Here is a 12217-nt window from a genome sequence, read left to right on the forward strand (position 1 = left end):
TGGCACTAACTGATGGTATTCTCTTGAGTCTGAATCACAAGAAGTCTCCCCAGATTTCCAGTACTCTTCACTTTCTCGGATAACCTTTGCAATTGAATTTGCATCATTGCAACAGCCGCTTGCCATTGATTTCTTACTGGCAACGACCATTGGACTTCACTAGAATTTGGATGGCGACAAGCCTCCTCAAGGTCCTAGTTATCTTTGAACTCATTAAGTTGAGGTCTGGTTAGTACTTTCTCTTCTCAGCCTTTCCATCCTCCTCGACCCTTCTTGTCTATTTAGTGTGGTGCAAGTTTATGCCGGCACTAAAGTTATTTTTGGAGGGGATGGAAGTTAACTTACAATTATAGAATTTCAGTTTTCTTGATGTGGTCTTTGTCTATTGCGTTTTTTTTTTTTTTACATCTGTTATAGTTTCTATATGTTTTTTTTTTACATCTGTTATAGTTTCTATATGTTCTTTTTATATCTGTTATAGTTTCTATATGTTTTTTTTACATCTGTTATAGTTTCTATATGTTTTTTTTTACATCTGTTATAGTTTCTATATGTTTTTTTTTACATCTGTTATAGTTTCTATATGTTTTTTTTACATCTGTTATAGTTTCTATATGTCCGGCTAGCGTTTGTAGCTCGTGTATTAGTCTTTGTATTCAAGGTTTTTTTTTTTTTAATATTCTAGCCTTATTGCTATGCATTGTACATTCTTAGCCATCCCAATAATTCCAATTTTCCACATTCATTTTTCAAAGATTTTCAGGATTGTTCCTAGTGCTCCTGTGATCATCGGTGATATTTTGATTTTCTTCATTTTCCATATTCCTTTTGCCTCTTTGGTCAGTTCTGTGTATTTGCTTTGCTTTGCCGTCTCCTTGTCATTGATTTTGTAGACTGCTGGAACGACAAAATCTGTAATCTGGCAGGATTTTTCCTTCTTTTTAACTGTTATGACATCTAATCTCCTTGCTTGGATAGGTTTATCTGTTTGTACATCCAAGTCCCATGGGATTTTATGATTTCTGCTTTTAAATACTGCTAATGGTTTGTGCTAATATCATTTGTCTGGATGTTCAAAATTTAGTTATTTGCATAGTACCCAGTGTACTGTCTTTCCCACTTGGTCATGTCTTTTCTTTTAGACATGTTTGCTGAATTCGCTTACTATGTGGTTTATCGTTTCTTCTCTTTGTCAACAGTCGGGATTTATTGTTTTCTTGTGTCTTGTTGACCTTTGCTTGGATATAGTTGGTTCTTATTGCATTATTTTGTACAACTGTTATTAGTGATTCAGTTTCTGTTTAGGAGTGATTTTTGTACCCATATCCAAGTGTTTTTGTGTCCCATCTTTTGTTATTTGTAAGAATCGTTCATGTTTTTCTTCTCATTTTCCTTTTCTTATCCTTTGACTCTCTCTTTTTTATCTTGTTCATTATTTCAAGTGTCTTTTGCTGCAGTGATTAGTCTTTCTGTGCTCTGCGTTATGTATCTTTCTAATTCTTTTTGTGTGTCATTCCCACAGACTACTATACTAACCAGTCCTTTTCCTCCGTCTTTCCTTTGCATATAGAGTCTGTCAGTATTGTCCTTTGTGTGTACTGCCCTGTGTATAGTCATAAGTTTTCTGGTCTTCTGATCAATAATCAGTCCAGATTATCTTACTAGTGATACTGTCCATGTGTTTGTACCTTTTATTACGTTCCTACTATAAATTCTAGGAGTTTTCTCATTCTTCTTAGGTATTCCTTTCTAATTTTCTCTTTTATTTCTGTAGATTTGATGATGTATGCTTCCAGAACTTCCAGTCATGTTCGCCTAGTGTCCTAATCTCCTCTTGTTTGAGTAGTTCCATACCTTCTGCTGCCTCCAGTTTCCCCTTTTAATAAATTGCAGTGTGCACTTTTCTGTTCTGAATTCCATTTGGATATCTTGACTGAAGATTCTGGTTGTGTTTATTAGCATCTCTAGTTCCTTTCTATTTCTTGTGAAAAGTTTCAGGTTGTCCATATACATTAGACGGTGTATTCTTTCTTCCATATTAGTAAACTTGGCACTTCGTTAATATATTATTAAGAGGAATCATGGTTATATAGTGATGATAGAGAGTCTCGTTGGAAAAAGCTCTTATTAATTTTTATCTCAGTTATTTGTTGTCTTTTAGCTGTCAGTTCAAGTCTCTATTTTCTCATCTCACATACAAATAAATGATTAAAACTCCGATGTATCGTTCCCCCTTGCCAAACTTTCACAAAAATCTCTCAACTCGCTACAACCACTATATGTGATTTTCCCCACTCTCTTACTGTGCCTAAATCTAAATGCAGATTCCAGGAACGAAGCTTATTTCCCATAACTCCAACTTATGGAACACTGTTCCGCTGACCTGCTTCCCGGTTGAATACAACATCAAATCCTGTGTAAACAAGTTCTTGTTGAGCTGTCCCTATAAACAGTCAAATTCTACCCAACTTACACCATTAACGATTACTACACTACCATCTTACATTTATTAACCCTTATCCTTAAGTGGCCTTTGGGCCTTGATAAACGGTGACTCCCAAGTAAAAAAGAAAAAAAAAAAAGAAATAACACTCATACACACACAAATACAGAAACACGTAAATAAATAAAACACAAATTTCATTTAAGAAATACGACTTTAGTCAGAATTCAAAGTATTCTTGTTTTTTTTTTTATTAAATAAATTGCAAGGTGACCTCGCTAGTTACAACAACTGAGAAACAGCGATAGTGATATTTCAGCATCTTCTATTGGCAACGCCTAACAGTTTCCGACACGCATGGGCTCGTGTTTGCTGCCCACTTCTTACCATCGTTACATTTGCCGACAATCCCTTCCATGATTGTATCGCAGTAAACATATTTCTGTAGATCCGTCCAATGGGGACAATATACATTGGTTTTATTGAAGCAAATTCGATTTAAATCTGTGAAAAAAACAAAAAAAAAAAACAAAAAAAAAAACGTTGAAATGTCAAACAATGTGGTTTAGAGTTGTTTAGATGAGGATTGATAATTTGTATTATTTTGATTAGCATTCTCATCTTAGATATTATTTTTTTTTTTACAGCGTTTCGGTCGATGTAACCCCCAACCTTCTTTAAATGTGTTACATCTTTAATATAAAATGTGAACCAAGAATTATAAATAGTAGATTAGAATACCATCATACATATATATATATATATATATTGTGTACAGAAAGTTGTTAGTTGAGACAGATCATTGGTACCGTCGGTTTCAAGCCCGATAATAAGGCCCGTTTAAGGTATCCTTATCAAGCTCTCTTCAGCCAATATTCGTACTTTCTGTACACAAAATATAAGTACGCTCTTAAAATTTGGATTTTCCTTTTAATTGAACACTCTGCTGGAATTCTTTTTCCAAAAAAAAAAAAACTAATCTTTTTCCAAAAAACAAACAAACTAATCATATATATATATATATATATATATATATATATATATATATATATATATATATACACATTTAACATCTGATGCGCTGTGCCAACACTTAAAAAGATTTTGGAGTAGATCTACCAAAACACACGCAACGCACCAACGAATACTGATGATGAGGCTTTGCTTCGAAATATATTTACGAATTTCAACATAATTTTCAAACAAAATAAATGTCTGTTTATTTTGTAATAATGCGTTGTTTTTGGTTTCAAACGTATATAATACGTATTTATTTTATTCAAACTCAACTGGCGCTTCTAAGGAACAAGAAATCTTAACATATATATATATATATATATATATATATATATATAGATATATAGATATATATATATATATTATGCTTGTGCTCTGACTAAAAACTTGTCCTATTCTGTGAATATGATGATATTAAAAATGGAAATAAAAATGTAAAAATTTACATGTTAAACTGCAAAAGAAAAAAAAAAAGGAAAATATATATTTACTATTGTTTTCTGGTACATCTGGCAAATTCTTCGGCAAGTGACTGCAAAAGATAAAAATAAATAAATAAATACAGAAGATTTAAAAGATGAACTTCTATAGAAACAAAATGCAAAATGTCACGCAAGAATACAGCTAACCGATGAAAGATGTCAAGAAAAATGGAACTTAATATTCCCACTGGTCCTTACAACGCAAAAACCAGACCTTGTCGTATGGCGTGAAGAAAAGAAGGCTGGAATTAGGTTGAAGGTGTCTGTACGCTGGGATGATAATTTTTGCAATTACAGAAGATAGGATATGTGAACGATATGGCAACCTGCTGATTGAGGTCCAGGAAAAGTGATGAAATATGGAATATTATTATTTGTTTGTAGGATGCTGAGAATATGTTCAGCAGATGCTAATCAACATAATGCCGCATCGTTTTATTGTCCAAACATAGAAGTAAAAAACTTTGTGACAGGAAGCAGCAGAGAAGGCATCACTCGGGATCTGGTTAAAAAGAAACGATGAGTGTTTAAGAAAAAAGTAGCTTACACCAGTACCAATACGCCCTCCTGAACAACCTCAATAGCTTCATTATTCAGATATACTTTTTCTATATCTGCAAGGTCTCACACACATATAGACAAATACGAGACCTAGGTTTGCCCAGTTACCAGGGTCACCCTCTCGGGGTTGGAGACAAAGTCTGAAGGAAAGGCAAGCCAAAACGGCCGGAGCCAGCACAGCTGCACAAGTTGTTAAAAAGGTGTTGCTGCAGTGCTTCACCATCCGACTATCGGGAACTGGATTTTTTTGTCAGGGTTTACTCCCTTATCCTTTGCTTTTCCCAAGGCATCCACAAGACATCCACAAGGTATCCACAAGACATCCACAAGGCATCCACAAGACATCCACAAGGCATCCACAAGGCATCCACAAGACATCCACAAGGCATCCACAAGACATCCACAAGACATCCACAAGGCATCCACAAGACATCCACAAGGCATCCACAAGACATCCACAAGGCATCCACAAGGCATCCACAAGGCATCCACAAGACATCCACAAGGCATCCACAAGACATCCACAAGGCATCCACAAGACATCCACAAGGCATCCACAAGGCATCCACAAGACATCCACAAGACATCCACAAGACATCCACAAGGCATCCACAAGACATCCACAAGGCATCCACAAGACATCCACAAGGCATCCACAAGGCAAACAATGTATGATGGTATCCATTCAGGGCACAGTTAGGAATTAATAGGAATGAATAAAGATTAGTATTTAATGCAAAAATCGAGCACAAATTTAACCATATTAAACCATCAGTTTGGCATAAAGCATTCATACAAAGTTAGCTAATCTTTTTTTTATATTTTTTAAAAATTCCATTTTCATCCCAAACAAGGCACAGTGCCACTTTGATGTAGGGATCTACTCTCGGCGGCATAAGTTGCAGGGGTACTTTGTAGGGAGTTAAGCAGCAAGATGTCTGTTCACATTACACTTGAACTTCTGCATGTCAGTACAGTTGGGAAAACAGGAACCCGGAAGGGAATTCCAAAGTCTAGCATATAATAGAAACTATTAGAGTAAAAGGCTTTCTTACATTTAGAGATCTCTACCGTGTAGAGGTGGGATTTTGCTGCTTGTCGGGTTTAATGGGGGTATTTACATCGAGGGGGTACAAGGGATGTAGTTCATTGGAGGATTCACCATTAAAATACTTGTAGAACAGGCAGAGGGATGCAACATTTCGTCGATGGGATGGAGGTTGAAGCTTTGATGACAGTTTAGAACCTATTGGTAACTCTCTTTTGAACCCTGTCCAGGAGCGAGAGACTAGTAGCAGATGCACCAGTTCAAATGTAACAACAGTACTCCATACATGGCCGAATGGTGGCCTTGATACTTTCACGCATAAGTAGCTTTCTAGCATGGTAGAGAAAGCCCACCTTCTTCACAGCAGCCTTGGCAATGCTCTCAATGTATCTGTTCCTGCTCATGTTCCCTGTGAACGTTATTCTGAGGAGTTTGAAAGAAGTACCGTATCTTTAGTTATTAGTTATTAATATTGTTAATATTTTTAGTTATTAGTTATTAATATTTTTAGTTATTAGTTATTAGTGTTATTAATATTTTAGTTATTAGTTATTAGTGTTATTAATATTTTTAGTTATTAGTTATTAATGTTATTAATATTTTTAGTTATTAGTTATTAATGTTATTAATATTTTAGTTATTAGTTAATGTTATTAATATTTTTAGTTATTAGTTATTAGTGTTATTAATATTTTAGTTATTAGTTAATGTTATTAATATTTTTAGTTATTAGTTATTAGTGTTATTAATATTTTAGTTATTAGTTAATGTTATTAATATTTTTAGTTATTAGTTATTAATGTTATTAATATTTTTAGTTATTAGTTATTAATGTTATTAATATTTTTAGTTATTAGTTATTAATGTTATTTATATTTTTAGTTATTAGTTATTAGTGTTATTAATATTTTTAGTTATTAGTTAATGTTATTAATATTTTTAGTTATTAGTTATTAATGTTATTAATATTTTTAGTTATTAGTTATTAATGTTATTAATATTTTTAGTTATTAGTTATTAATGTTATTTATATTTTTCTATTAATTATGTAAGAACATTGAAAAGATAAACAATGCTGCTTGCCATTGACTTCTCGTTGTCAATGACGCTTGTTCTTCGCTCAAGTTTAGGTGGCAACAAGTCTCCCAACATTTCCATTCTATAAACATTCGTAATAAAACGAGCTATTCCTTAAGAGAATCAAAATTAAAACAAAGGAATTTCTGGTAGTTGTAACTACAGTGTGCTTGAATTAAAATAACAGAGAACTCAGTAATCAGTTTTAAATAGATGTCGTTTATGTACTATCAACTAAACCCTTCCAGGCCTAGATAGTTCGTCTAGTATATATGGCTAGGTTTCCTTCCTCTTATCTATTTGTCTGTCTGGTACCAAAGGTACTTAAGCTTTGATATTCTTTTTTAATTCTTATATAATTTATATGCTGATTTACATATCACAGAGTAGATTAAAAAAAAATAATAATATTAAAATTTTTATTTAATTTTGGTCTTACTAATACTATTAGAAATTTATAAATGTTACTGGGGTTTTCTTAATATTTGAAGAGTCGTCTCCCTTTGAAGCTTATGTGATATAATGACTTAAGCAACTTAGATGGTTAAGATATTTGATGAGTTGGAAATTATTAGTGACTTCATACACGAAGAGGATCACATTTGTCACGCTGCACATGTAAACCACCATGATACAGTTTCTTTTTTTTCTTAGAAATGAAAATCTCAAGTAAATCAAGTCTAACACATTCCTAGTAGTTATCTCTGATATATCTCAGTGCTAGATAAGCAATGGAGCAGCTTTACAGGCTCAGTGAAAACAAAATTTTGTGCAGTTACCCTACTGGAGTAAAAAGTTGTGAAAACAGTTTCAAGATGGTTGCAGATCTGAAGAAAAAACAGCTTCTAAACTTGGCACAAAAAAAGACTATTTAGTTGGTTTAGTAATTCTACTGTTGAGATTCAAGACCTGTTATTAGTGAGTGATCAGACAAAATTAATGTTATTGCCCAACAGAGGCAAGGTAATGCTGTTGAGAGGTTTGTAAAAGCTGTCTGACCACAGGTGCTTAACGCCCCATGTTTTCTTAAATCGATGTACACATGCCGAAACTTAAAAAATTTTTGCTAAATGTGTAAATCCATATCAACAAAGAAACGTTCCAAGGAGTTACAGAGAAGTAAACAATGCCTGGGAACAATAAAATAAAGGGACTTGTGAGCAGACAATTTATGAAGTTGAAGAAATTGTATTCGAAAACTGACTTAAAACCCTATTCACATTAAGGGGCAGCATTGGAAATTTATCAATGTTACTGGGGTTTTCTGAATGCTTGCAGAGTTGTCCCCCTTTGACGCTTATATGATGTAAGGACTTAAGTAACAGTGTTGTCTGCCTTTGTCTGTTAAGTGATAACGTGTGTTTTAGAATTTGGTGACTTAGAGTTGTCTCCCTTTGATTGATCGTTTTTTTTATAGAAACACGTGTATGTGACGTGTACTTTCTCTTTTGTGTAAACGTGTAAAATAAAACAGACGTATCTTTCTGCGTCTCTCCGTGTGTAAAAGACTAAAGTTGTTCTGTTGTTAATTAATTTTTTTTTATTATCGTCAATATAGCTTCCACTATGAAGTCATTTAAGGAAGAAAAGGTACGTTCTCTTTATTTAATTCGCAATTAATTTAACAAAGGTTAATAATTAACCCAACAAAAATTTATTGTTGTATTTTTTTATTTGCATATCATTATAAATAGTAACTGGATTGCATCTACACTTTGTTATTAGGGAAGCGGTATTTTCTATTGGAGAGTCATTTATTTAACAGCTATCCAGTTTTTAAATTTCAGCTACATGGTAAGCAGCTGATGATCCTCGTTTTCTATTTAACGATTTAAGTTTTTCCCCCACTGTTATATAGTTGCATTCTCTTGTATAATTGTGGATTTTCTAGCAGAAGGTCGGCTTATGCAAGTGCTAAATCTGCGATATGCTCAATTTAGTTGCTTTTTCCAGGAATTTAAACTACACTTATTTTTATTTTATCTTTTTAATTATTTTATTTTAGTATCTTTTTGTAAAGTACATGAAGCTTCTTTAGACTATATTTATATATATGTCGCGGTACGTACCTTAGCGTGCCATACTTGTGTGTTGCGAAGAATGTATAGACTGAAGTTACCAACTGTTATAGGTGGAAAAAAGTTTTCCTATCATTATAAAGAAAGATGTTCGTATTGATAAATACTAACACACGTTGTTACTTGAGTAATATTGATAATTTTATTAATTATTATTTAATAAATACTAACTCACACATTTTTACGTACGTGATGTTGATGCTTAAATGATAAAAAGAGAAAATAAAATGTTATGTAAATGGTTTCTTTAAATTGTTGGATATTTAAAATTTTCTGATAATTATAACCATTCGTAAACGTTGTATGCTTTACATCATTAATTTGGTTTACAATATTTACAGATAATTTGTAGGTATTTTTTTTTTTTTATCTAATATCCAGGTGTTGCAAATTGAGGTTTTAATTGGGAAGGGGAAGAAACATAATTGAATATAATAAAAATTCTCGGCACTTATGCGCTAGAATGAAAGTACAACTTTTTTGGTTTTCAGTTGGGACATTTAGAGAGTGTATAACAGGAACAGACAAACGTACACCAGGGACAGAAAACTCTATTTTGTGTTTTATAAGTTTCTTATATTTATTTTAATTCAATAAATTTGTAACAAAAAAAGTTCTCAACAAAAATAGAAACACGCATTCGAAAATTTCAGAATATTGGTTTTGTTGAAAAAAAAAAAATAAAAAAGTAAAAAAATCTCTAATTTGTGTTTAAAAAAAACTGTATTTTGTGTTATAATTTTCTTAAATCTATCAAAAATAAACAAAAAAAACAAGAAAACATGTATTTATCGTTGTGAGATTTTTTTATTCGGTTCTGAAATTGCATTTGTCTACCCCTGCTATGCACTCTCCAAATGTCCAAACTGAAAACCAAAAAAGTTGTACCTTCGAACTAGTGCACAAGTGCCAAATTCTCTTGGATGTTTATTGTTCAATTTTAGATTCCATTCATATTTATGGATAACTTTTGAAAAGCAAAAATGACGATGACAACAGAAATTCTATAACTTCATTAAAAAAACAAAAAAACAGAAGTTCATCTATTATATAGTGATGATTACTTGAAATTTGGATTTCAATGGAGACACACAGATTTCTTATCCTAATTGTATTATATGTAGTCAAACATTGTTTAGTACAGCAATAGTTTCAAGTTAGATTAAAAGATACCTTAACCGTAATCTAACTTTCATACTAAACTTTAGTTTATTGTATAAAAAGGCTTTATGAGTAGAAAATATAAATTTTTTTGTGTGTGATAGGTGTGCCGTCAGAATTTAAAGAGCTCAATAGAGTGGCGCCATGTTAAAAATATTTGGGAATTACTGGCCTAGAATCTGGTGAGTTTGGGATTGAGCAAGATTAATAATCACTGTTTTTTTTTTCTTTTTTATTTTTTAAGAAAAGTACTTACTCTGTCTCTTGTAGAGCTTTCACAACGGCATGCGTCAGTGGATAGTCTCCCTGGTTGCACATGTTTTTATAATCATCATTATCCATGGTCCAAATCATGACCCCTGTGAAGCCATGTTCGCGCAGCCAATGAACCTAAGAGAAAAAGGTAAAAATAGAAAATTTGCATATATCAACAGCTGTGTGTTTCTTTTGTTTATTTTTATTTACAAAGGAGTTACCACTTATCAAGGCCCGGAGGCCACTCGTGGATTAGGGTTAATGAGTGCAAGGTGGTCAGTGTGACAACAGCTCAGTGATAGATTTTGTTGGGAATTGGGGAGAATTTGATTATTTAAGGGGACGAAATAGCAAGAACTTGTTTATATTTGACTTGAAGATGAACATGTTATAGTCAGATTGGAAGCAGGTTAGTTGTACAGTGTTCCACAGACGGGCAGTAAAGTAAACTTTTTTCATTGAATTTGCATTTAGATTTGGGCACTTATAGAGAGTAGGGGTCATAGATTGACGAGTGGTTTTGTGAAAGTTTAGTGGGGAGGAGCATTGAATGAAACTCAGATAAACACTTGCCGTGAAAACAGGTTTACAATGTCTCTTCTGTGGGAAAGAGGTTGCAGAGAGGAAAAAAGGGCATCACCGAACAGGTTTCAAAGTTGGTTTTGAACTCTCTCAAGGCAGCCTAGGATACTCCGGGCAGGTTCTCCCCAGATGTGGCTGCAGTACTCCCTTCTAAGGCATATTTGGCTCTTATACAGGCAGAGAATTGCATCAGGAGTGAGATATCTTCTGGAGCAGTAGAATGATGCAATCATTTTTCCAGCGATTTTGGCAACAGATTAGATGTAAGTTGATGATTTAAGGTCAGGTGGTGAAAGTCAGTCCCAAACTTGTCAAAGCAAGGAAACTTCTTTAAGACAAGAGCCATTCATATCAATTGTGGCCAAGCGGGGATCAGAGGGTTTATCGGGAAAAGATACAAGCTTGGTTTTGAATGCGTTAAAATTCATCAGCCACCTTTTGCCCCATTGCACCACATGTTCACAGTGGAAGGAGAGACTCAGAGAGGTCTTGGTCATTGTTAGCCTTTAAAGTTTTACCATAGATGATAGTGTCGTCTGCGTATATGTAAACGATTAAACCTTTTGGGGTTATGTAATGTCAAATCCAAAAATTTTTATTGAAGTTTTATGACTTCAATTTCGTAATATTTTCTGACACTATTTATTTATGGTGTAAATCTCTGTTTGATTTTTTTATTTTGTATTATGACATCGTGTTTTTATTTTAATTTGTTTTATGAAATTGTGTTCTTATTTCAATTTCTTTTAAGATATTGCATTCTTATTTAGATTTGCTTTAGGAAATTGTGTTTTAACTTTGATTTATTTTGTGATATCGTTTTCCAATTTTAATTTGTTTTATGATATCGTTTTCTTATTTTTATTTGTTTTCAGATATTGTATTATTATTTTATTTTGTTTCATGATATTGTATTCTTATTTTATTTTGTTTCATGGCATTGTGTTCTTATTTGGATTTTTTCTATGATATTGTGTTCTTATTTTATTTGCTACATGATGTTGTGTCTTTGTCATTTTGTTTTAAGATATCGTATTATTATTTTAATTTGTTTTATGATATTGTGTTCTTATTTTAATTTGTTTCATGATATTGTTTTTTTTATTTTATTTTGTTTTATGACATTGTGCTCTTATTTTAATTTGTTTTATGAAATTGTGTTCTTATTTTATTTTGTTTTATGATATTGTGTTCTTATTTTTATTTGTTTTATGATATTGTGTTCTTTTTTGGATTTGTTTTCCGTTCTGTTTTGTTATATGCATTTGTTTTATTTATTTGTGTTCTTATTTGATGATATTGTGTTATTTTTATTTGTTTTATGTAATTGTATTTTTTTTATTTGTATTTCCGTTTTTTTTGTTTTATGGTCTTGTGTTCTTATTTGGATTTATTCTATGATATTGTGTTCTTATTTTATTTGTTACATGATGTTGTGTCTTTTCATTTTGTTTTAAGATATTGTGTTATTATTTTAATTTGTTTTATGCAATTGTGTTCTTATTTTGTTTTA

At 32.3% G+C, this 12217-nt stretch overlaps 1 protein-coding gene across 2 annotated transcripts in view; it reads right to left on the minus strand.

The window, feature by feature from the left end:
- Positions 1-2676: 2676 nt before the first annotated feature.
- The window catches only part of LOC145286145 (chitinase-3-like protein 1), a 68219-nt gene continuing 58678 nt past the window's right edge, over positions 2677-12217 (minus strand). For both annotated transcript variants that reach the window (XM_080134874.1, XM_080134873.1), the window contains exons 9-11: positions 10124-10257; positions 3952-3992; positions 2677-2947 (exon numbers count right to left, since the gene is read on the minus strand). In XM_080134874.1, the coding sequence (XP_079991000.1) occupies positions 2769-2947; positions 3952-3992; positions 10124-10257 (354 nt within the window). In that variant the 3' untranslated portion in view covers positions 2677-2768. The remainder of the gene's footprint in view (positions 2948-3951; positions 3993-10123; positions 10258-12217) is intronic.

The sequence above is a fragment of the Euprymna scolopes genome, chromosome 10 (assembly GCF_053919585.1).
Source record: "Euprymna scolopes isolate OS-2025 chromosome 10, ASM5391958v1, whole genome shotgun sequence".
Taxonomy (NCBI): Eukaryota; Metazoa; Mollusca; class Cephalopoda; order Sepiida; family Sepiolidae; genus Euprymna; species Euprymna scolopes.